General features: G+C 38.1%; 1 protein-coding gene across 8 annotated transcripts in view; it reads left to right on the top strand.

The window, feature by feature from the left end:
* The window catches only part of TNRC6C (trinucleotide repeat containing adaptor 6C), a 578,100-nt gene that overhangs the window by 526,011 nt on the left and 24,972 nt on the right, over positions 1-27,117 (top strand). For 6 of the 8 annotated variants that reach the window (XM_054047759.1, XM_054047762.1, XM_054047766.1 and 3 more), the window contains 8 exons: positions 10,900-11,109; positions 12,558-12,724; positions 14,103-14,183; positions 14,855-14,912; positions 15,254-15,399; positions 23,165-23,314; positions 24,608-24,754; positions 25,163-25,282. In XM_054047759.1, coding sequence (XP_053903734.1) covers positions 10,900-11,109; positions 12,558-12,724; positions 14,103-14,183; positions 14,855-14,912; positions 15,254-15,399; positions 23,165-23,314; positions 24,608-24,754; positions 25,163-25,282 — 1,079 coding nt within the window. The remainder of the gene's footprint in view (positions 1-10,899; positions 11,110-12,557; positions 12,725-14,102; positions 14,184-14,854; positions 14,913-15,253; positions 15,400-23,164; positions 23,315-24,607; positions 24,755-25,162; positions 25,283-27,117) is intronic. The other 2 variants (XM_054047761.1, XM_054047763.1) reach the window with 2 other exon arrangements.

Below are 27,117 nucleotides of genomic sequence, written 5' to 3'. Positions count from 1 at the left end.
CATTGAACAGAATGAAAACAATAACCCAGAAGAGCATTTAACATTTTCTTTCCCAAAAAGCAATTTTTAAAAAAATATCCTGATAAAGGAAACCATTGAGGATCATCTTTAGGGCTGTAATTTAAGATTAATATCTCAAACTCTACATAGACTCTCTCAACCTCAATTGAACTTGGCGCATTTTCATTATATTGGACCAAGAATCTTCATGTAATTTTTTTCTCTTACAATATGGAGGGCGTGGGGCTGGCCAGATAGGAGAGTTACTATAATTTTACAATAGGACACAGATATTGACTCTAGCACTAAAATATCATGAGATCAGACCATAACCTCACATATGGAATGGTGGCCACAACCCTCTTGCTTGAGCATACTATACTATGTCACCAGTTTAGAAAGAGAGGATTCTGACCCTGTATTTCTGAGTTGATCCTCTACTATAGCCCATTTATAAGGAGTGTAGGTTTTCACCCTCAGTGTGCAGTATGTCTAATTGATTTTTTTACCATTGGTGGAGAAGGGAGGACAAGAGGGGAATCCTGTGCTTGGTCCATAGTTCTAGTAAGTGTTAAAATGGCATAATACACATCCAGTGCATTTTTAACGTATTTTGAAGGCAAATTAAATATACATTTCTTGCCTCTTGACAGTTTCTCTTAGACTTTTGATTGTGTGGTCTCTCGTAGAGTACGAATCACTAAATACTAAAACCAACTTTTCCACATTCCATCAAAATTTCAATATTGCAATTAGCAACATGTCTTGTACAAAGTAAATTCTTACAGATTGCTAACCATGGGAACCACCAAGACCCCTATTTGCTTTGCTGATTAATGCAAAAAATGCATTAGCACATCTCATTGATGAATCCTGACATAGAGTGCCACAGGCTCAATAAATAGTATGGGAGATTCTCTTTAAACTTATAATACAATCAAGTGTGCTGGAGCAAACAGACGACAAAGGGGACAGATCAACATTAAAGTTTCCTTCAGCAGGTAAATTTGTATAAAAAAAAATTTTTTGTAGCAAAATTTCAAATAAGAGTGTTTCTCAGTTATTTTTAGTTAATATAAAATTGCTATAAGAAAAGTTTTAAAGGGCTCTGAGTTGTACTCCCTGTCAGTACCTGGCCCATACTGGGGAAGCTAATGATCCAACCAGCGGACCAAATTTGGCGCCACTCAGGCACATTGCACATACAGTAAGAAGTAGTACTGAACTTTGCCATCTTAAAGGCCTTTTAATGTAATCTTTTGTATGCATTTTCTTAGTTTTAAAAAACCCAAAACTGAGACAACAGACATTCCATTGCATGGAACCATACCAACCCTGCACAAGATCTGCACGGTTTGAACCTAGGACCTTTAGATCCACAGCATATCACTTGCAGTAACTGGTAACAGTAGTGGGCAGTTATCCTCTGTGTAGACCAACCACTAGAAGAGGGATGTGACACACAGTTTGCCAGTTGTTTGTTATTTGCTAGACAGCAGAGCAATGTTGGAAATCGGGAATCTTGGGTTCTAGTAATAGATCAGGAAGAACATGTGGTCTAGTGGTAAAAGACAGCACACCCATACATGTAGCTTTGGAACATTCATTCTGAAAGGCATGGAGCTCCTTCAGGAGCCCAAGAAGTATATCTGCCATTAAAGACTGCATTTTATTCCAAGTTATGGGGTAAGTGAGGGGCAACCTCTCTTACGCTAACAACTTTTACAGATGTTGTATGAGGCTTTGCTCAGTAATAAGAGTTGTTAAAGGTACAGAATTAACACCAGTACGTACAAGATCTGAGGCTAAATCTCCATGACTAGGGTTCCTAGGCGCTACAGAAATACAAATAACAACACATTGTCTTGTCCTGTCTTCATCTATGTTCAGAGCTCAAGCTCCATACCCACTGTGTAGCAACCTCCCATGGAGCTTGGGACCATACTTAGTGAAATTGGCATAGCAAACTTTAGTAGGATTGGGGCATGCTCAGTGCAGATGGAACATTTAGAGATTTTAATAGTAAGTATATAAACAGCCTCTACAGAGCATATGTAAATGACAGTTTTCAAAGGCCTCTAAGTCTGACAAATCTGGGTGAATTTTCCTGGGGACAGCAAGAGGCATCTGTGCTAAACTTCAACTTTGTGGTCCAAATCCAGAAGTGCCAGAGCTTTTCAAAGAAATAGTTGGGCAGTTTTTTAATATTACCTATTTTTTCCTAATCTTTTTACTGAAATTTTCCCAACAAATTCAGCCTGAGGCAGAAAACAAATATAGACCGTTTCAGCCCAAACGGCTAACCTTTGGCAAAGTTATAAGCAACTGTAACAAGTTACAATGGGAAGATTAGGCAATGCTGACTATAGAAAATGCTGCCAGTTCTGCCTAGAATTTACCTATTCTATTCCACTCCTGTGGCATGGATGTATGGTAAACAGGCAGCCCGCACATTGTGACTCTGGGGGAAAAAGCAATTTTGTTCACAACAGGTCAAACATATACTCTTGTGGAAAAAGTTCCATTGGATCTTTAATATCTAGGTAGAGCCAGTTATTAAGTTCTGATCCAAAAAATCTGCACAAAATAGTGAATGGAACTGTTTTGATTTTGCATGATAAAGGGTAGAGTTGATCCTACCAGAATTTGAACTTCTGGTTCCAAGGAGTCTAGAGGTATTTCAGATTTCACCCTTAGACTACTGAGCCAATTCATTTGCCGAAAGATTCATGTACAATTACAATTTCTGGCAGAATCATGTTTGTTATGTAACGTATAGCTTGGGCACTGCAGCATTAGTTAGCTATTCTCCAGAGTCATGTACTGCAGCAAACAATCCCTTCCAGGTTTCTAGCATAGTGCTTTATGTCCATTAGGCTCACAGTGGATCACAAGTTAAAATATTGCTGTGCAGTGGCTCATCCCCAGAACATTTAAAATATCTTTGAACACAGGACCTGGAAGCAGGTGGTGATACAGTTTTGATCAAGATACTCTGAGGACTTTCTCTTTTATATTGTCAAAAATAAAATGACATACATAACACGATAAATTTGCTCACACCTGTATGCTTCCCAATGAGCTTCTTATCAAAACACTGGCATATCAACCAGAAGAAGCAAGCAGATGGCAGTAGTTCTGATTTGTCTAGTCTGTAAAGTGTAATCTAAATTATAGATGCATAATTCTTATCAGTAGCATCCGTTCCTCCCATATGGAGAATGGGATAGAGAGAGGGGGAGGGTGCTGTTGTGTAGAAGAAGAGGAGCATGTTCTTCAAAGATGCTGGAAGAACTTCAGCTTCTCCTACAGAGTCCAGGGAGTGGGCCTGCTGTATCCCCAATCGCATCAGATTGAGTGAGATTGGCAGAGTTGCAGCAACCAGGCTTTCCCTCTCAAAGACAAGTATAGGGAGATAATTGTGTGCGTGAGGATTTTTGGGGAGCTGACAGGGTTTGAATAAGTATCTGAACTTTGAGATACCTGTCTTGCAAAGGTTTGCAGTCCTCACTGGTTCCTTTGTACTTCTGCACTGTTACCTCACAGTGGCAATTTAAATATCATTTATAATTAAGGCCCTACTTAATTCACGACTTTGCAGAAATTGCAGATCCTGCAATATTAGGCTTCCATCACAATTTTGACAGCAGGAGCCCTGCCATGCACTGTCAGACCCGAGCTGCCGCTCTGAGCCCCAGGTGGCTGACAGCAGGAGCCCCTGCTCTCAGCTCCGTGTGACCAACAGCAGAAAATCATGGAAAAGTAATAATGGATCTTATTACTACAAATAATAAGCTCTATTATTACTTTTCTGCAATTTTCCATGGTTTATCAGCAACGCAGCTGCAATTTTTGGACAATCATCTTGCGATTCAAGTAGGGCGATGTATTGATCCAACATCAGTATGTAATATGTGAGGTAGAAAATATAGAATTGATGGATTACTCTCCACTGTACTCCTAGGTGTGTCATAGGAGAGCAGATATGAAAGCTATATCAGTATTGAGGCTCTGATTATTAAGATACTAATATACAAAAACTTTAAATTCTTCAGAGTGTACACACAAGCCTCTAGCATGTGGGTCCTGGTGATACCTGGCTTATTTGGAGAATTTGCTGTGGAAAATAATTTTGGTGTTAACTATGGAATCTGTCTTTGTCATTTTGATTCAGTCTGTCTGTGATTAAATCCATTATTATAAGCTGTTATATTAGCCAGTAATATTATCAGCAGATACTTAATAAGTTAACAGTTTATAGCCACATATAGCTTAATTATTTCACAGTACTATTAGACTGTCTAGTGACAGATTGACTAGTGGTTGTTTTGTTACCAGCCAATTTTATAAGGCGATCTCATTGTTCTAGAACGCAATCTGCTTCTTTTTAACTTATATGAGGCCTCTTGATTTTTGTTTGCTTGTTTTCAGATCCAGTATCTCTTCTTTGCAGTGAATAAAATAAATCTGAGGAAAAATAACGTATCAAATGCCTATAGAGTGATTTTTAAGGGGAAATAACTGCCTTCTGGCACAGTTTGGTAAACATTTCATTTTCTCTTGATTATCCAGGGCTGGATTTCCTATTGGCTGAGACCCAATGTTGATTATGCTTTATCTTTCTGTAAACAAACCCTGCTATTGTTCCCAAGATATTTTTTTAATAGGGTCACTGTGTGTATTGATAATACTGGTCTACAGCATTAAAATAGTAGCTGGAAATGTCAGTGTTAAATAAATACTTTCTTGCCATGGAGAAAGCCCTTTTATGGACTTTATTTCTGTTTTAAAAACATCTGTGTTTGCCTAAAACCATGGAGATATTTTCTCAGGACACTTTATATCTGTGTCTCTCTCTCCCCCTCTGTCTCTGTAAAGAAAAATGTAAAAACATAAATTGTCTATAAGCAGAACTGTAGAAAACCAACAAAGTGATTTGAATAGTTTAAGCTGTTATAGAAATTGTCTTTCCCAAAGCCTTCCAAAAGACAGATTGGAGAGGTTTTAAAAGCACTTTAAATAATTTCCATCCAAACCATTCTAGCTCATTTTATAAGCTGCTTCCATTATGAAATTTAAAGTAGTAGTGGAAAGCAATACCCCTACCAATAGGAAAGCTTCTTGGACTGGGCAGGCAGAGAAAAGTTTGGCACGGAAAACAGAGTTTCGTTGAACTAAGATTCCACACAGATGTGCCACAGGTATGAATCATTTCATCTTATTTTTGAACCCCAGAACAAATAAAAAGAGGAACTTTCCCTCTGAATACTGGGTAAGCAGACACTTGGTCCAGCTCTATAACATAATTTGCATCGGTAGGTTGATAATGGAATCTTCTCCCATCTTTTTAAGTCCCTAACGCAGAGCAGTTGCGTACAGTCATAAATGTTGGCACAGAGCTTTGTAACGGCATTAACAAAATTTTATACTTAGCTTGGAAGAAAGTAAAAATGAAAAAATTACAAATATTCATAGCTGTTCTGTTTAAATTACCAAGATTGTCTGCAGTTTTTCTGGGTGTTAATCTTTAGCAGCACCCAAGCTATTGTAGAGTTTTCCACACCACCTATCATTTTTATCTACTCTGCTAATTTCCTGCATTTAATCTCATCTGTTAAAACAGCTTTGAAAACTTGTATCAAATGGATTTTGTTTTTATGTAATTACAAGTAATATTTTAGTAAGGGCTAACTCCATTGTTATTGGTAATGATTTACATTATATTATACTTAACACACTTAGAGCACTTAAATCAAAATGACTCATACATTATATACAATCTGTGGTTATTAGTCAATATTATTGAATTTAGTTATTGTAAAGAGCAAGAAGAGAACTGCTGCCTTGGATTTTTTACTTAAGTAGGTCTGTCCATTAATCGCAGTTAGCTCACGCAATTAACTCAAAAAAATTAATCACAATTTAAAATATTAATCACAATTAATCGTACTATTAAACAATAGAATACCAATTGAAATTCATTACATATTTTTGGATGTTTTTCTACATTTTCAAATATATCAATTTCAATTACAACACAAACTACAGAGCATACAGTGCTCACTTTATAGTATTTTTATTACAAATATTTGCACTGTAAAATGATAAACAAAAGAAATTGTATTTTTCAATTCACTGTAGTGAAATTTCTTTATCATGAAAATGCCACTTACAAATGTAGGGTTTTTTTGTTACCTAACTACACTCAAAAACAAAACAATGTAAAACGTTAGAGCCTCCAAGTCCACTCGGTCCTACTTCGTGTTCAGCCAATCACTAAGAGAAACAAGTTTGTTCACATTTAACGGGAGATAATGCTGCTTGCTTCTTAATTACAATGTCACCTGAAAGTGAGAACAGGCATTCACATGGCACTGTTGTAGCTGGCATCGCAAGATATTTATGTGCCAGATACGCTAAAGAGTCATATGCTTCAGCCATCGTTCCAGAGGACATGCTTCCATGCTGATGACGCTCTTAAAAAAATAATGCATTAATTAAATTTGTAACTGAACTCGTTGGGGGAGAATTGTATGTCTCCTGCTCTGTTTTACCCGCATTCTGCTATATATTTCATGTTATAGCAATCTCGGATGATGACCCAGCACATGTTGTTCATTTTAAGAACGCTTTCACTGCAAATTTGACAAAATGCAAAGAAGATACCAATGTGAAATTTCTAAAGATAGCTACAGCACTCGACCCAAGATTTAAGAATCTGAAGTGCCTTCTAAAATCTGAGAGGGATGAGGTGTGGCGCATGCTTTCAGAAGTCTTAAAAGAGCAACACTTTGATGCAGAAACTAGAGTCCAAACCACCAAAAAAAAGAAAATCAACCTTCTGCTGGTGGCATTTGAATCAGATGATGAAAATGAATATGCACCGGTCCGTACTGCTTTGGATCGTTATCAAGCAGTACCCGTCATCAACATTAGACGCGTGTCCTTTGTAATGGTGGTTGAAGCATCAATGGACATATGAATCTTTAGTGCATCTGGCATGTAAATATCTTGCAACGCTTGCTACAACAGTGCATTGCAAATGTAAGCAGGAAGCATTATCTTCTGCAAATGTAAGCAAACTTGCTTGTCTGAGCGATTGGCTGAACAAGTAGTAGGACTGATTGGACTTGTAGTCTCTAAAGTTCTAGATTGTTTTATTTTTTGAATGCAGGGGGAGGTTTGTACATAATTCTACATTTGTAAGTTTACAGTGCAAATATTTGTAATCAAAAATAAATATAAAGTGAGCACTGTACATTGTGTATTCTGTGTTGCAATTGAAATCAATATATTTGAAAATGTAGAAGACATCCCAAAATATTTAAATAAATGGTATTCTATTATTAACAGTGCGATTAATCACAATTTTTTAATCGTACAATTAATCATGATTAATTTTTTTAATCGCTTGACACCCTATTAATAACTAATACCCTTTATTGAAATTCTAGCATTCATGTGCTGAGGCTAAATTTTGGGGTTGAACTAGTTATAATTTTCAGCATGGGCTGTGCATGCACAGGCAAAGATTATAATACTGTAGATGCACTGTTTTCTGGTTGGGACTTCAGATGCATTTCAAGTTTTCCTACTTCATTTGTTTGTGAATAGTTGATCTCTTTCATTATGCCAACATATATGTAAAACAGAATACATGCTCCTGTCTGGTAGGAATGTCTCCTGAACAGAGGAAGGAAGATTTTGAAATAATGAAATTTAAATCTTTTTAAATGGGTTTGACCCACTGTCACCAAAAGCAAGCTTAAATAAAAATTTTAGATAAGTCATGAAGAGGTTTGATTAAAAATTTCTCTTGTTTCCCGTTAAAAATCTAACATGAAAACAGCTCCTAAGGGAGCACCTGGATACATTCTGGTACTACTAAGTACACAGTGAGTTTGTTTGAAAAATGAAAATCTGTTACAAATTCCATGAAAATAATTTGACAATCATCCCTTCTTATGGTAATGCAAATTTAGAAATGATGTTTATGGAACAATAAATAAATAAATTTGTTAGTCTCTAAGGTGCCACAAGTACTCCTGTTCTTTTCATGAAATCAGTGTTTGTGTCAAGAATAACATGGCGATTATTGTAAAAAATATTGGAGTTAGAGTGAAGAGCTTGCTGCTAAGGAAGGAGATTTATATATTAAAGTTAAATGTGTATATAGTTTATCTCAGCATTAAGTGCAATACAGTCATCCAAATATCTAAAAGTGAGCAAACTTTTTGCTGTGTGTTGGCCAGTTGCCAGATTACTGGTGAATTGAAGTATGCTGCCTGTGGCTTAGCCACACCAAGACTGAAGCATTAGTGCAAGTTATGGGTACATGGCAGCAGCATGGAGTTTGACCTCACAGTGTCACCTCCATGGTTACAGAGTTAGACTGATTGTTCCCTCAGAAATGACCATAGGGATTACTTGCAAATGTAGAGCTCCTTGTTAAAATGGCACCTGTTCTTAATCATTTTACCTGCTGCTTAAAGAGGTAGAGCAAATGAAATCAAATATCTTGTGATTTGCCAAGAGGCTTCATCTTCTGGCAGGGGAAATAGTTCTTTAAAATATCAGGACTTGCTGGAGTTTTTCTCTATTGAAGAAAAAGGAAAAAAAAATATAATCAAATCAGATAATACTCTTCTGACATTGCTTAAATGTAAGCTAATCTGAGTGAGAAAAGACCCTTTTTATACAGTAGAAGGGAATTAAGGATGGTCAGAAATGACTGATACCTGTTAAACAGATGGATTCTGCTCTATCTAAGGTAAGGGAGTGTGCTGCTCCAGGTGCTTTCACCACAATCTTCCTACTTCTGGAGTAGGGAGAGGACCATTAGCATCACCCCCACAAGCTTCTGTTCCCAGAAGGAATCCGTGCTGCAGCAGAAGTGATGTATAACTTCAATTATAACAATACTAGCCTTGGGTATTGGATTGGGTGGCAGCCTGTTCATAGTGGGTTTTTTACGCTTATGCTCAAATATTGAACTGTGCTGTACTTTTTGAACTTTGTGCTTGCATGTGATCTAATTATTTTGTGATTACTTTAGAACAATATTTCTCACACTGGGAGTTCAAAAGGGGGCCGCAAGGCTCTTGTGGGGGGTTGTCACAAGATCACAAAAATAGGGTTACCATACGCCTGGGTTTCCCTGGACATGACCTCTTTTAGTGGTCCTCCTATTTCCGTATGGACAGATTTTTTAAATGAACAAATATCTGTGATTTTTTTCTTTGCTCGTCCTTTTTCCTTGCCTTCAGTGCTGGGTGGCCAGAGAGCAGCAGCTGCTGTCTGGACACCCAGCTCTGAAGGCAGCACTGCCGCCAGCAGCAGCGTAGAAGTAACGGTGGCATGGTATGGTTACTTAGCTCTGTAGGAATCTGCACTGATGCTGCGAAAGCTATGACCAGTACCAAGAGTATTTGTGTGGGGTGAAACTCTTCACAGCCTGAAAAATTTTCAAAGGGGGGCGCAGCAAAAAAAAATTTGAGAACCCCAGCTTTAGAAAATGTACTACAGTTTCAGTTCTGTGTAAGATAACATTGTCTTTCAGTTCCCCAGTAATATACTGCCTGTTATAAATACCCAGTGTGTATGCTTTACTTTGACTTGAAGTCCATCTCTAATAAAAAATATTTCACTCATATCTTTTGGGAAACTTGCCCAAACAATTCAGTTCTCCAAGAGAATCTGTAGGTGCTATGTTTGTCTACATCTTGTTTTGCTTTCTAGACAAAGTTGGTTACTTAATTGCTAACACTCAAGTACACTGAAATGAGCATACAACAAAAAATGGAATGAGTAACTTTTCCACCAGGAAAAGCTTTCTGTAGTGTAACAGACTTAAGAAGACCTAATTTGGCGGTAATTACAACTTTAAATGGAACCTTTCCCTTGTACTATATCCCACTCTTTTTTTTCTGTTGGTCCCAAGAGCTATGCCATAATTCCTGGTAGATTCATCCTAAGTGGTAAAATCAGTAGGAGATGGACTTGGCTAAAAACATTGCACTGAAGCCAAGCTACAGTGACTTACCAAGTAATCTCTTGAAAGACATTAAGATACTAATACAAAAACCACTTTGGTTGGGAAATAGTACCTTGTATCAGCAATCCCTTCAACTGGTTTTGGTGTAGCCATAGTTGGTTGTTGCAGTCCCATCTAGTCCTGGTGTGGAAGGATGTTTGTTACAGCACAGGGCCTCAGTGATGGAGGGAATATGAGGGAAACACACTTTCCTGCAACCCCATAATAAAAAACTTTTTGGAATGCTTATGAAATATATGACCACATTAAAGGTGGCCACTCAGGCAAATACAGTATTTTATTTTCTAGAGCACAAGAAAGGAAGTGTGACCATCTTCAAATGGTTAAGAGGACTAAAAATAGCTTAAAATTATTTGGTTAAGAATTGCACCTCTGGGTTCAACTCTAGTTGAGATTCCTCCTGATATTTTCAGTGATCTTACAGCCTCCTAATAGCATGGTGTATGATACAAAACCACTTAATTTGCCATTTGAGACAGGTTTGTATGATCTGAAGAGGCACATTTAAGGAGATGATTCATCTGAGAAAGGGAGTGGTTTCTCCATATCAGAGTTGAGGTACATTTGTATAGCAGTATGGATAAGCTTGAACATCTGCCTTTATGCAGTTGGTAGAAAATATTTTTCCATCTTGACAGATGCATACCATGAAGTTCAATTAAGAAAAAGAAATTTGAGAGTAAGTCAAATTGATTTTTACATGCTTAATTCAAGCCATTGTGTCTACCCGTTGCTTTATGCTCTCAACGATAGATGTAGCTGGAAATTTATTCAGAAAGGTTCACTGTTGTTTTCCATTTTTTTTCCTTTGGGACTAACTGTTTATTTTATCTTTCTTGTTTCAGCAGGCTGGGGAGAAATGCCTACTGTCCACGCAAAGACTGAATCTTCTTGGGGAGAGCCTTCATCCCCTTCTGCTGCAGTTGATAATGGCACTTCAGCATGGGGGAAACCCCCCAGCAGTGGTACAGGGTGGGGAGATAATTCTGCCGAGTCAGCAGGGACCTACGGAAGAGCGAATGCTCCAGCTGCTGCCCCAGCACTGTGCAAGCCAGGTGAACTCTCACACTGCTGTTATTGTGATGGCATTGGGAAGTAGGGTGGAAAATGTGGTAAACAGCATCTGTACTTTTGTATATTTTTCACTCATGTTTGCTCTCCCATACCCTTTTTTTTTTTTGCATTTTAAATTGTTTTTAGTTTGGAGAATATAATAGCATCATTTTAAACAAGGACAAGGTGATATCAATATATAACTTCCACTTTCTCAACTCAGTAAACTATCTCAATTCTTTTGGTGTGTGCACTAACTTTGTCCCATTTAGAACATTTTAGAAAATCAAGTTTGTTTACTGGACTGTCGGATTTAAATACATTGCTTATTGTATGTATATATGTGTATCCTGGAAGCAACTCTGTATAAACAGCAAAAGATACAGAAAAGGGAAATCGCAAGACACCAAGACGTCAAATGCCTACATTACACAGATGACACCCAGTTCTGTTCTTCCTCAGATGCTAACAGTCCTATCCCCAAGTGTGTAATTGAGATCATTACCTGGATGAAAAGCAGCTAAACTCAGTCAAGACCCAAGTGATGTTGGTAGGAAGAGGATTGTATTTAAGAACTAACAATCTGAAACATCTTAAACTGAATGAGTGGGAGAGGGAATATACCCTTCAACCATCAAAACCGTTCATATCCTCAAGTCAGTCCTGGATTGTTTACTACTATTAGATTCCCAAGTAGCATTAGCTGTCAAATGCACATTCTTTCATCTACAGTTGGCCTCAAGGTGGCACCTTATCTTGTAGAATGCCAGTTTGGCTGTGGTGAGCTTTTTATTTGTAACTTCTAAGCTCTACTACTGCAACATGTTGTACATAGAAGAAATTGACAGCCCTGGAAAATCTATAGGGGGTTCAAAATGTGACATTCCACCTTTTGAGCATCACAGGGCAGGACAATTGGAAGTAGATCATCCCAGTTCTCCTTACACATCTATTTGCAACTCATTTACTACCGCCAAATTCCATGTTCATGTCCTAATCCTCAGAGAGCTTGATATGTTTGGTTCAGGCCACTTTCGGATCTGCTTCTGTCTCAGCAACTATAATCTCTGTTCATTAGGAATAACAGAAATTGTCAACTAAAAGGGTAAGAATCGTGAGATCAGGAGATTATATATTTTTAATGGCTGCATGGCTTTGGAGCCCTGTTCCTCAAGAGATTGGATTGACCACCAAATTTCACCTCCTTCAGAGTATAAGCAAGTTTCCGCTCTTCACAGTTTTCCCACAGTAATAATAAAAATATTTTATCCCTTCCCTCCAGCTTCAGGGATGGGAACAAAAGATTAATATTGATTAAACTATACGTTGCACCTGTGTAATTCTGTAAAATGTTCAGATGCTAAGATAATGAAGATAGGATGGATGTGCATATAAACTAAAGGATTTAAAGTCTAGAGAAAATTAACAGAAATATTTCCTTCCCCCCCAGCTTCTAAATCTATGCAAGAAGGCTGGGGCAGTGGTGGGGATGAAGTGAACCTCAGTACTAGTCAGTGGGAAGATGAAGAAGGAGATATGTGGAATAATACTGCTTCACAAGAGAGTAACTCCTCCTGTAATTCATGGGGGAATGCCCCAAAGAAAGGACTTCAAAAGGTAGGACAGTGATAAGGATGGATTGTAGAAATCAGTAGGGTTAGAGTGCAGCATTTCTAGCACTGAATGTTACACATGCTTTCTGTAAGATTAATACTCTGAGTTTGAATGAAAGTCTGTCTCATCATGAGTGGTGAAAATGAGTACAGTACTGTAGGAAATGGATTTATATACACTTGTGCTGGCAACTAAAGTAAAAGTAGTCCTATTAAATATTAAATGATAGACAACAAAATATTGTTCCCTTGAATACACTTTAGCTAATCTGTTGTAGGTGTGTCTAGGATGTCTTAACATGTAGAATATTCCCAAGGGGGTGGGCCCGGTGGATGGAAGGCTACAAAAATGTCTTTTACTTTTAGAGTGGTGTCCGATGTTTCTGATTGTTTTTGTTTTTCACCAGTTTCATGAACATCTATGTATTATGAAGATCTTTTTATATATTAACAAAAAAATCATACTGGTGACCTCTTAAACATTTTCATTTGCAGTGGAAAAAACAAATGTTGCTCTCTTAAGAAATGGTCCAGCTTAATTCATAAGCAAAAAAAGTATCTATTTTGTCTCCTACATCTGAAAGGAGAATGTATAATTTTGTTGCCTGAACTGATATGGGAACAGAGCGAAATTTAACCAATTTGAAACTCAAACAAGAGAACCTTCACATTTAGGAATTTTTATATTACAAGAAATATAGACCCTTAGATTTTAGGACATGAACCAGCCTCTGATTTGCAGAGTTAGCTTTGCTTGTGAGCAGCTTATTCTGTAATTGTCAGTTATACTAGATGGACCACTGGTTTGATCCAGTATTACATTTTTTATATTACTATCCCACACCTTAATATTTGTTCCTCTGTAATTCAGGGAGTTGCACTTCAGGGTCTTGAAGTGGAGAAGTTGCCCAGAGCTCTACTAAAGATATCTATTTCAATCTTTTCAATGCAGCCAATGGATTGAATGGACTTTGACAGATTAAGTTTGCAAATTCAGTTTGTTGGGTATTTTGAGGAAACTTGTACTATGTCAAAATTTGAGTGACTTTATTTTGTTTTCCTACTGATAATTGAAATGAGTAATGCTGTTCAGAGAAAGGATTAGTTATTTGCAGTATCCAGCGTATCAGGCAGATAGCAAGTAGTTCTTTACAACACCTGATCAGGTGAGGTAAAATTTGCTCTGTGCCCTCTGGGAAGAAGAGGAGTGTAATTCTATTCTGTTTTGTAGGTTTCATGAATGTGTTATAAATATACATATGAATATACCCTGAAGCAACATACAGTATTAATAAGGGAAACCTGCCATAGATTTTGCTGCATCTCATTGCTATAAATATGAAAAATAGATGATTAATGGTCTTTCCCATTTGTTTACCTAGGGCATGAAGACATCTAGTAAGCAAGATGAGGCCTGGATCATGAACCGTCTGATAAAACAGCTCACAGACATGGGCTTCCCAGTGAGTAACATTCATATTCTAGTATTTTCTATAGCTTGGTTTTTGTAGCTTGTAGTGTATATTTTTGACCTTTCTGTTTGCAGATACAAAAATGTTTCCTAAATGGGAAATCAGTTGTTTTAACTATATTTGGCCATTTACTCTAGTATAGTTTGTGAAACCTCGAAAGAGCAAGTAAAATACCCCTTGAGTGTAGATACTGACATGCTTAACTTTGATGAAACCTATAGAACTTTTGTTTGTAGCTTTTTTAATCTTGGGTTTTACTTTGAACTTGTTAATAGTCTTCATTGTCTTCCCCATTACCCTATTAAACAAACGAAATAGGGAGTATTATGTAGTTGGGGGGGGGTTAGTCAGGTGTGTGTGGTGGTATTTTTAAAGTTATCCATTGCATAAGGTTACAAATTCAGTTATAAAAAGAATATAATTTAACTTTATAGAGAATAACATACATTTTGCCCAGTGAGACAGGCCAGATCTTTCTGGGAAGCATGCCATAATTGGCAAAAGCAAAAAAGTTATGTATAAACGTAATCTGATTCAGTTAATACATGTCAGTGTTACCCCAGTATTGAAGAAAATCTTGAAATTTCCCATTTGGTTTGGAGTCCTGTAAATGTGTTCTTGCTTGAAACACAATATAACCAAACCCACATTATTGTTTGCAGAGAGAGCCAGCAGAAGAGGCCTTGAAGAGCAACAATATGAATCTCGATCAGGCCATGAGTAAGTGTCTTTCTAACCAATACCTTTCATAAAAGGCACTTCAGTAGATGGATACATGATTATGAAGTTTGATCTGTTCCAGTTAAATTAGCTTCTCTGTTCCTAAAGAGCATTTTAAGAAAACACGTACACTTTTGTGACTATTTTCTATGCCGAACCCCAGAGTGTAATTTGTAATGCTTTCAAAGACCGTGTATTTTAGTTTTCTACTTAAAATTAATATTAATTGTAATAGGTGTATAACTGACACTAGTGTTGTTGTTTTTGGTTTCAGAAGTTTTTGCAGACTCAGTTTCCCCTTGCATCACCAGCCCCTTTTTTGCTTCCATCCTTCTATGCAGGTGCTCTGCTGGAAAAGAAGGTGGAAATGGACAAGCGTGGAATGGGAGTGACCGACTATAATGGAATGGTCACCAAACCCCTTGGCTGCCGCCCACCATCAATCTCCAAAGAGTCTTCCATGGACCGCCCCACCTTCCTCGACAAGGTAAGTTCAAAAGTATGAGTGTGATTTATAAATCAGTAGTGACAATGCAGGGTGTGGGAAGAACTGTAGTCTGGAGAGCACTACAAACAAAATGAAGAAAAGAGGTATAGATGTGTCTTGTCCATCTTTTTTTTTCCTTTTGTAAATTCTGCAAAGGTGAGAGGAACCCACTTAGTACTAAAGGCCTGCCCCTCATTCAAGGGAAGGGCCACAAGAACTGAGGAATCATTAATTTCATGGTATAGGAGGGTGGGAAACTAATCAAAACAAAAAACCAGGAACAGGAATGCAGGTTATAGATATAAAATGAGGGAACTGGATGTCGATACCAAGCAGTCCGCCAGTCAGTGCTCACTGCTCTGTGAAGCAGTCCAAGGAGTTAGTGGATGCCACGCGAAGCTGTGCTTAGATACATGAGACAAGTAGGGACTGAAAATAATCTGCACAGTCACAGAGAACCTCCCTGTCAAGCTTTCTGCTCCTAACCTGAGATATGGCCATCCTGGCCAATGCCAGGAGGAGGTTGTCTAGTCGAGGCTGTCGTGTCTTCATGAGGCCATGGTCAGGAAAGGCTGTGGGAAAAGGGTGTGAGAACTTCAGCACAAAGTTCTGAGGAGCCAGAAGTGGGGAAGCAACCTGGTGCACTGGAGCAGAGATAGATGTGTGCCAGGGTCTCCCTCCTACTGCTGAAGATACAGCTGTCAGGAACTCCGTGGACTGCACCTACCACATACCTGTGCTTTTGGCTCTGTGGAGCAGCCATCAACTTGTGGAAAGGGACAGATTGACTATACTGTAGGTTGAAATGCTTTCTTCAGTTACAGAAGAGGTACAACACAAGCATTTGCACTGTTAACCTCCCCGCAGTGACCCACCAATGTATCTCAATACCCCTCTGGAGGAATTACTAAGAGAGAAAAGGATAGTTGAGATTCTGAGATTCCTCTCCCGTTTGTTTCTTGAATAATGTTGAAAATCGGTACCAACTAGGAACTGCACTGAAACCAGTTCATTTTATTTAGGCTATTCACCTGATGATAATGACTTTGGTCTCTTATCAATTTGGGGTAGCTTAAAACTAGTGCTTTACACATGAAAAGGTGTTTATATTACCAATCCCCTGAAGCATTCAGTTTCCCTCCTCTCTACATTAAATTCTTTCCTACAGTGGTCATCATTAATATGCAGTTACCCCACAGCTTTTTTTTTGAGATGCCACAATTATTTTCCTACGTTTTAAATAGAACATAAATTTGGTATCTCAGATACCAAGCTATAATTGTTAAATATTAACTTTTTAGTGACCACCATTGTAGATAATTTCTGCTACTTTTACTTTGCACTTTGCAACACAAACATTTAGCTGAAGTTTCTATTCAGGAAGAAGGAAAAGTATAGAACAAGTTACTATATTTAAACAGAGAAACACCTTACATTAATATTGCTAAAAATTATTACCATTACTAAAATCAATCTAGTCTGATTGCAGTTTTCCTCCAAGTGAATGTATTCTCCCGAAGTCCACTATTGTATCAGCATCTATTCTACCATCCGTCCTTAGACCAGACCTAATTGATAATTTTCTCTGTCTCCCATGGCTCATCTTTCTTACTATCCTCTTGCCCTTGCTTTACAATTCATCACCCATTCTTAACTATTATCAGTCAGTTTGTGGCATGCCTTAATGAACATGTTAAGTGAAAGATTCTTTCCATTTACCCACACACAAATGTTGTACACTTATGTGTCAATTAACCCTTTCTTTTCTAAGATAACACATTGAGCAGTTATATCATTACTAGAGAGAGAGAGGCACATTATGCAGCATAAAGCGACAAAGAGTCCTGTGGCACCATATAGACTAACAGACGTATTAGGTGCCACAGGACTCTTTGTCGCTTTTTACAGATCCAGAATAACACGACTATCCCTCTGCTACTTGATATTATGCATCATATTATACATGATGTAGAAATATATGTTAAGCATAACTATTTAATATTAAGTACTAAATTAATCAGTATTTATACAGCAAGTAAAATCCCTATCTGTCAGGACATGCAATAGTCTGTCACAATGACTTTTTCTTTCAACACCAACATTCCACATGATCCTAAATAGGTAACTACTTGTTAATGTTAAATAGGGAATTGATCATCTTCCTATTAAATAACAAAATCACTTCTCGAAAAAAGAAAATAGTATTTTTTTTAAAGATATCATTCTCATACTTCAGTTTCATACAACTAGAGTAACTCACCTTCTCAATGTTTTTTTTGCCCTTTGAGTGGTGGTATTTCAGTACAAGAATTCATCAACTGGCACTGCCTTAGTCCCTAGTTCCTTCTAGCCAGCTCATCTTTGTCTTTGGTCAGTGAACAAGCTCACTGCCTTAGCTGCACCAAGATCTTCAGTCCACCACTGCTCCAACCCTCCCTTAGCCCACTGTTTCAACAAGTCACCAGGTATTCTTTTCTTTGATTTTTCTGAGTCTCTAGTAAGTTATTAAATATTTCTGTGTTTCTGCATGCCAATTGTTTTTGGATGATCTGAGATACGTGCCCTACAGCTCTCTTCTGAGTTACGCCAAATGCCCTTTCTGCTACTCTCACTCTGAAGATTTTGTTCAACACTTATTTGTTCAGATACTTTTTTTGCTCTATAAATTGTGGTGAGGGACTTCCAGCTCCTCAGTACACAGCATTGGGGTCTGCTTCTGGATGTGCTGCACTCCTTACTTGCTTTGGGATAGCTGTAGTTTGTGGAGCCAAACATTTATTTGCCTGGATGCTTTTGTTTGACTTGCTTTCTCAACACATGACACTTATTTTTTTTATTCTGTTTTGCATTGAGTCAAGCTTTGGCACTCAGTGCTTTGTGAATTGTATCATTTTTCAGGATGTCATCTTGTCTTTTAAAAGGAAGAAGTCCAGTGGCTTCAAGAGCTACAGATGCAGCCTAGCAATGCCCCTCACACATGATTGCAACCACATTATGTTGTACTTGAGAGTCAAGCATGCTCTGCTCAGATGTAAGACTTGCTTGAAATTATAATCCAGCTGTCCAGTGGAGCCATCGGATTGGGAGGGGAGCTCCTGAAGATCCTATGGGCATGCTGAGAGAAACCTGAAATCAGCCCAGAATACTTCAGAGGATCTTGTCTTGAAGCAAAGGTCTAATCTGAGTTCCATTGCTGACTATTAGGACTCAATGTTAGCACCACTCATAACTTCACAGGCAGTATTCATCAAAACTTAGAAGGTCTACTTGGTTGTCTGAAGGTGATCTGCACTAACCGCCTCATAGTAAAAGTCCATCGAGCATATTGAAGTTTGGTTTATTAGCAAACCAAGTAGACAGTATTAAATACCAGATCACTGAAAGAGGTGATGCTTCCACCAAAGTGCCAAAAGTAGAAGATGCTGAGAGAGGAAATACCGATCCAACTCCAGCACCATCAAATTTCTTGTTCCAAGCAGCTCCAGATCCCCCTCTCCATGTGTGTGCAACATTTGTCAATTTGAGACTAAGTTGCATCAGCGTTTTGTGTGTTATTGAATTGCTCCATGTAGCTTTGTGGCTGAGGTTGTCTTGAAGGGAACAGTACCATCTTCGATGCCCAACACCAAATTTGTCCAGAGCCAGAAATGCCAAAGGGCCAAGATTGATAGATACCTGTACCAGGCTCCCTCCCACATTTCTGTACTCTTATATCCTGTTCTTGATGAGTTGGTGTAGAATAAACTTAACACGGCTCTCTCCTTATTCCAGCTTGTGGGGGGAAAAAACGTATCTTACAAAATGAGTCACAGGCTAAGTCTTCTGCTCCCAGTATTAAGAGCTTGATGGACATGGTGTCTCTTGGCAGAGGAGAGCCTGCCAGACGCATGGCACTGCAACCAAACCTCAGAGATTTGTTACATCATACAGTTTGCTACTGCAAAGATGGTTTCCTGACTGGTTTGGCATCAGATTCAAGCCAGTTAATTGACATGCCTTCAACATCACCTCTATTGATTTCATGGTAGACTCACTCAATTCCACTCTCTCCTCCTCTCTTGACTCCTTATGCCTTCTTCCACATGGCTCCATTCATACCACTAACCCCCCGTCCTGGCTCACACCACCCATATGTTTCTTCCAAACCTGCTTCTGGACCCTAGAGCATCTGGGAGATCACATGGAATTCCTCCCTTACAGATTCTTTATTTCAGTATTATCTTGCTCACAAAACAACAGTTCTTCTTTACCTTTATTGAAGAATGCAGTGCCTAAAAGATTTGATGCCTATTTGCCACCTTCAACTCCTTCAAACCACCTCCCTCTGCCCAGGCTGTCGCCTACTACTTGGAGGTGAATATCAATGAGTTTCTCCATCCTCATCCATGCTTTCTGTCTTCTTGTTCCAGATGTCCCTAATGAGCTGGAAAATTTTTGAAAGTTTCTCTCTTTTTAGGAGGACCTATTCTGGGCTTTTGTCTGTTTGTATGTAGGTGGTGGTGGTGGTGGTGGTTGGTTTTTTTTATGATATTTTATTCACTTGCACACACTTCGTTCCTCCATCCATCCATGAAGCATCTAATTAAGTGTTTTATGTATTTTTTTATTTTGAAATCTCTCTCTCGCTCCTCAAGATAGTATCCTCAGGATAGTAATCACTGCTTCTTTAAATATATCACCTTGCAAGATTTGCACATAGCTATTTACTTAACTTCTGATTTTTGCGTGATCTGCTTCTGAAGTGTGATTTCCCTCCGAATACTCCTACTTTTCAGCTTTATGTGTGTAATAGTTTTACATCCTTTAGAAAGGATTGGGGGTTTTGTATTTATTTTTTAAAATTGTTTACCGATGTTTTGTCTTATTTTTTAAATTGGTTTGTATGAAAAGCTTTGGCTTTCTGTGCAAATCCAGTACTGTTTAAAAGGCCCTTTGGAATCAGGTAGTGGCAGTTTGGTGGCATGTGACCATTGAGATGGAGGGGAGTCTCATGTGAAACTATCAGTATCTCGCACGGCTAAAACCTTTTGTACAAAGGGATTTCTGTTGTCTCTCATTTGGCGTATGAGACTCAAGAAAGAATCCCATGAGAGATTTTCAAAGAACTGGAAATAAGTAACTTTGCCTTACTGACCACCAGTGGTGTGCTCTGCACTATACAACCACAAGAGCATATGGTCCTATTCCTAGAAGTTTACAAACTTATCAACTCTGAGAAAATATTAAATTCCATATTGGCTTCATTGTTTTATGGGGAGTCAAATATAAGAAATTGTACTAATGGATAGGAGACAAGATGGTTGAACTTGGGAGGAGTGTACAAATATATTTTAACAAGATTATTGGAGATGGACTGAGGGAAGGAAAGTTGGCTATGACTGGATGGTCCTGAAGTTTAGTAATGGGTAACAAATCTCTAGGTCATCAGTATAAGTCCAGCCTACTCTAGATTGGTAGTGACCAAAAGTCCTTAACGTTTATTGAATTAAGTGCCTTAAATGAAATGAGTTTACCTCAGTTCCATTTCTAGAGAATAAATATCCCACATCACAAACGGCATACTTATTAGAAAACTTTGAAACCGCAACCAAGGACCAAATTAACGTGGACACTGAACTACACTTGCCATTTGATTGTTCCGGTTCAGGGTTGAGGCACACTATTGAAGTTTGGGGGAAGGTAGCATTGCAGCTAATCAGAACCCATCTGTTGTGGAAATTGAAAATTTTGATTTCCATTGTAGTCAGTCTAGCACTTTCACCAGCACTGCAATCACTGTACATATTTTTAAATGAGGAGGGAAAATGTGGCAGTAGATATTTCTGCTTTTGGCAATATTTAGTGGTTACATCCATTACTCTCAGCCAACACTGTTCTATGTCCAGTAGCTATTATTTGCATAGAAAACAATGGCACTTGGAAGAAAGAATACACAAGTCACTGGGAATCATCTCCACTTTAAAGAGCCCCAAAAGGTGGGGGGGGAGGGGATTGTTAACACATGTCCATGACCTAGGCATGAGAAATCTTTGAACCTGTTACTGTCATGCAAGCTGCAGTTGTTTGTGGAGTATGACTGATGTCCAGTAGAATGTAAAACATCTTGAGCTGAAAGGTCTTGGGGATATCATTAGAAAATGTCAGCATCCCCTTCAGGATATTCAAACATCAAATCAAATGTCACTTTGACTGATGATAAACAAACTTTTCCTTTGCACAAAGGACTGCTATTGAAAATTCATATTTACAGGGTAACTTAGAACATAAAGTTTCCTGAGAATTCCCACTGTTAAGTGCTTTATTTGTGTGGTGAGAGGATTGGTCCACTTTATGAATAAAGGATATTCCTTAATATCTAGCAGTCTTCTGAGTGATTGAGTAGAAAAATGTCATTTTATGTTTTCTAGCTTCTCATCTGTGGGAAAGCCTGGCTTTAGCAAGTGAATGCATTGGCTGAAAAATATCCCACTCATTTAGCTATAATTATCTTTGCACACTGCAAATTTAAGAATATTTTTTGCACAATTTTGGGGTTTTATTTGGTACATGGAGTATTTAATTATGCTTGCAGTAGGATACCAGATATCAAAGCCCAGTCTTACAACATCTAAGCCAGAATTTATGTTACACTGGTGTTCAGCACCCCAATGTAATGACTGTAGATATTGGGCCAGTATCAGTGAGAGTTATATGGCTAATACAGTACTTGCTGTAGAAGCTCTATTTTTCCTTTATCAGAATAACTGCTTATGTTGTCCATCAATTCTGTATTCTCTCTGCAGTTCCCCCTAGATATGCTCCTCTTTCAGCTATCTTTTGTGATGCTAGAGAGCAGCAAAATACCGTTGTTGTTTTTTTTTTTTTTTCTTGGGACTCAGCACTTCAATCATTTACCAGGGAGAGTACATACTTAAGGTATAAGAAGTTTTTAAATGTTTTTTTTTGTGTTCTCGTTCTCTCACTCACTCACTCACACACACGCGCACACACACACACACACACACACTGACTAGCAGAATTTAATTATGAATATTAGTAAGTCAGTGCTACACAAAAATTAAAAAAAGGTTACAAGTTTTATCTAGTTGAAACTGGATTGGGAAAGAGGATTAATGCAAACATGCTTTCTGAACAGCTGAGTTGTGATTTGGAACTGAAACCAGACTAGTGATCACATGGCATTCTGCTAAAGAACCTGTAAAATGAGCTCATCTGGTCTTACCTTGGTTCTGGCTTTCCAAAGTGCATGTCACAAGTGGGTGCTGTTTCTCTGACAGTGTAGCAAACAAACTGCAGGGAGAAAGATTTCTGAAATTTGCTCTCGCAGTACTCTTTCCATTGTTTAATGTTCTGGTGCCAAGAGAGGAGAGAATAGAATGAATTGTGAAAACATTATATGGCAGTGGTCTGATTCATGGGGTTGCAGATGCCTGCAAGACCATGGAATTTGTTTTACGATGTTCATACTAGATTTTACACTTAACATAAGCACCAATTCCTGATTACTCTAGATGGGAAATTAGAATGGTCATGCATCTGTACATTTGCAATGTGCAAAAAGTAAAGAAGAACAGTACCTTAATCCTGTTTCTCTTTTTCTTCTTTCTTCCACCCCATGCTTTCCATTCCCTATTACTCATGCTTTTTTTAAATATTTTGATTTTTTTTATTCATCCGTGCCCTTTTATATTCCCATGGGAAACTGTTTGGTGCTCTGTCTGCTTGTGGACACGGCACACAGCTCACCCTTTCTTTCTCCAATCAGGATGGCGGCCTAGTGGAAGAGCCCACTACTTCACCATTTTTGCCTTCACCAAGCCTGAAGCTCCCCCTTTCAAACAGTGCACTCCCTAATCAGACCCTGGGCGGGATTGCCTCAGGGCTGGGCATGCAAAACTTGAATTCTTCTAGACAGGTAAGGCTGTTTGGAGAGGTCACAATTTGAATTTCAGCTCTCTTGAACTCACTACTAGAGGAATTTCTCGTCCCTTTTTCAGTTTAAACCACCATTTCCAAATATGAATAAATTTTGTTCATATGTAATGACATTGTAAACATTTCACTTTAATAGCCACAGTTTAGCTGTAGTTGCTGTAACCTGAAATTTGTGTTCATCCACTGAGAGGAGAATGCAGTGCTACAGATTTATAATACTGGACATTGTATTTTGAAATACAAGGAACTTAAAATATATAGGGTATATTTGACTAAACCATAAATGACTGATGTCATGTTTCTGTATTTTTAAGGCATTGCTGATTGCCAGAATATTTGTTTAAAAAAGAAACTTTCTTCTAATGAGCCTTCACTGGCTTGATTATTCATCGATGATGCAGCCTTGTGATGGGGGTGGGGTTATATCAAGTTTTTCTACCATAATTGTTGAGATCAGACTTAGCTTTTGCATGTGGGAGGAAAGATCTCTTTAGTGAGCGTGTCTAGCAGGCTAAATAGCGGGAATCATGTCTCGTCTGCCTGGTTGGAAGAGGATTTGAGGGACTGAAAATAAGAGGGGAAAGGAAAGTAAGTGGAGTGAACATTTATAACAATGAATGTTTGTGAGGTCATAAATTATGGCTGATCACGAAAAGAGAGAAGAATACAGAAAAATGCTGTAGCATTCTGTTGTGGCATTGCTTGAGCATGGGGAGTACACTTAACCACTTTTCTTTTTTTCTGACAGCAGTAGCTCTCCAGCACATCTTTGGGAACAGTGACTGCACTAATAGCACATACGTTACCAGCAGCTTTGTAAAACAGAAGTGTATTGGGACTGTATGGAAACTACTTAGATAAATCAAGCATGCATGGTGATAGGATTTTAATGATTTCATTCTTTGCCTCTTCACATGGACACAGAAATGTGTTTGGCAGATGATTTTATTATTCGTTCCTTGGATGACATCCTAGAGTCATACAGACTTATTTTGGAAAATAGTCAACCTTCTGGTGCCACTCAAACAACTGTACAAAACTTTAGCAGGCTTGGAATGTCAATTTTGTATATATAACTATTACTTACATGCCAAAGTCTAAACCAGATCTTCAGTAAAACTTTCCACAAAATAGATATAAGCCTGTATGTGATCATTTCATTGTCTATGCTTATCATGATCTTTGAGAATAAAAGGCAGCACAAGCATGTCACTGTCATGGAGTCTGTAGAATGTTGCATCCAAATGAGATCATCTTTCTTGTCATATTGTAGATACCGAGTGGCAATCTGGGTATGTTTGGCAATAGCGGAGCAGCACAAGCCAGGACCATGCAACAGCCGCAGCAACCGCCAGTGCAACCTCTTAACTCATCCCAGCCTAGTCTTCGTGCTCAAGTGCCTCAGTTTCTATCCCCTCAGGTTAGACTGAATTGCACAGCACAGAAAACTGTCAACTCTTTGTTTCATAGCGACTGTGTACTGCGTAAGAACATTTTCAATATGAAAAAAACTCTAAATAATGAAGTAACCATGACAAGATGATTTGGACCAGCATTGATAACAGAAAAGCCATTAAAAAACTCTTTATTTTCTTTGTTTCTGCATCCATCAGAAAAACAGATTTGGTTGTGGTTATTGTTGTGTATATAGTTACCCTCTTGTAAAGGTTTATATTTGATATAGCGCTCCTAAAACTGGTGACAACTCATCTAATTGCAAATTTATTTTGTTGATGATTTGTGGCTCTTACTGGCTATTTACATAGCGGGCAGTTTTAACAGCAAACATACCATGCTTAAATCTGATATGCTGTATTCTGTTTCCCAGGTTCAAGCACAGCTTTTGCAGTTTGCAGCAAAAAACATTGGTCTCAACCCTGCACTATTAACCTCGCCAATTAATCCTCAGCATATGACGATGTTGAACCAGCTCTATCAGCTGCAGCTGGTGAGTTAAAAGGCACAGCAAACAAGATGTAAATCAGACTTGAAGACATTTCTTCAGATTTGCACATCACATTTAAAATAAGAGAAGTGCCAGCTTAATTTTAAAAATGAAAAGGACAATGCTACTGGGTTGTTGTTTTTTTAAAGATAGTTATTCCTTTGATAGTTACATATTCTTCAAGAAATAAAATCATGTTTTGTTTTTCCTAATGCTCCTTAATTGTTACAGTGACTAATTTTCTGTATTGTCATTTAATACTAAGGACACTTGTCCTTTTCACGCTAGTAGCTGTAATTAGCAAGTCAGTTGTCTCCATTTTTGATGTGTGTAGTGTAGAGCATGCTCTCAAATAGCACTAGTAATATGTGGCTTGGTGATGTCTTATTTACAAATATTGTTTGGGGGCTATAGATTTTTCTGTAGCCATGGAGTTTTATTTGTTAGTTGTGAGGAGAAAAACTGCTGATTTATTTTTAAAAATTACTTATATTAACACTTTACTTTTATTGAAAGTGAAATCCTCCCTGGTTAGAGTCTTTGCTACTACTGTTAGTCTCTGATTGCCTTTCTCAATTATAAGAGGAAAATTAGATTCACTCTTTTTAATAACTGAGCAGTATAGTGCTTGAAAAAACAGCTCTGAAAATCAAAACTTCATGACTAAATTCTTATACTTACACTGATTATTATCTTATTCCTCAACTAGTCCCACTGAAATCAATGAAACAACTTTTGGAATAAAGTACTACTTGATGAAAGGCTGTGAGAACCTGGTCTTGTATGCAGTTACAGCCCATGTCTTAAATACAACGCTCCTGTTAATATACCCAAGAATGACATAAGACTTTTTTTTGCAACTGCATCATGTTGACTCATTTTGAAGTTGTGATCCACTATAACCCCCCAGACCCTTTTCTGCAGAATTACTGACAGGCCAGTTATTTCCCCATTTTGTAGTTGTGCCTTAGGAAGGAAAAATCAAAGTGTAGTACTTTGTACTTGTCTTTATTGAAATTAGTCTCTAATTTGTCATGGTCATTTTGAATTCTAATCCTATTCTTCAAAATGCTTGCAATCCCTCTCATCTTGGTGACATCCTCAAATTTAATAAGCAGACTCTTCATTAATGAGAATATTGAATAGTACTAGACCGAGGACAGAGCCCTGCAGGATCCCACTAGATACATCTTCCGAATTTGACAACAAACCATTGATAACTGCTCTTTGAGTATGGTCTTTCAGTGAGTTTTGCACCCATCTTATAGTAATTTCATTTAGACCACATTTCCCTTATGAGACTGTCATGTGGGACTATGTCAAAAGCCTTACTAAAATCAAAGTATCATGGTTATAGCTCCCACCCCCATCCACTAGGCTAGTAACTCTATCAAAGAAGGAAATTACGTTGATTTGGCATGATTTGTTCTTAACAAATCCGTGTTGAGTATTACTTAGCTCTCTGTTATCATCTAGCTGCTTACAAATTGATTATTTAATCATTTGTTCCAGTATCTTTCCAGGTATCGAAGTTAGGTCTATAGTTCCCCAGTTGACTTTGTTCCCCTTTTTAAAGATAGGTCCTAATTTTGCCATTCTCCAGTCATAGAATCATAGAAGATCAGGGTTGGAAGAGACCTCAGGAGGTTATCTAGTCCAACCCCCTGCTCAAAGCAGGACCAACACCAACTAAATCATCCCAGCCAGGGCTTTGTCAAGCCGGATCTTAAAAACCTCTAAGGATGGAGATTCCACCACCCTTCTAGGTAACCCATTCCAGTGCTTCACCACCCTCGTAGTGAAATAGTGTTTCCTAATATCCAACCCAGACCTCCCCC

This window comes from Malaclemys terrapin, chromosome 13 (assembly GCF_027887155.1).
Source record: "Malaclemys terrapin pileata isolate rMalTer1 chromosome 13, rMalTer1.hap1, whole genome shotgun sequence".
NCBI classification, from domain to species: Eukaryota; Metazoa; Chordata; order Testudines; family Emydidae; genus Malaclemys; species Malaclemys terrapin.
This window is presented reverse-complemented; position numbering and strand designations above follow the sequence as displayed.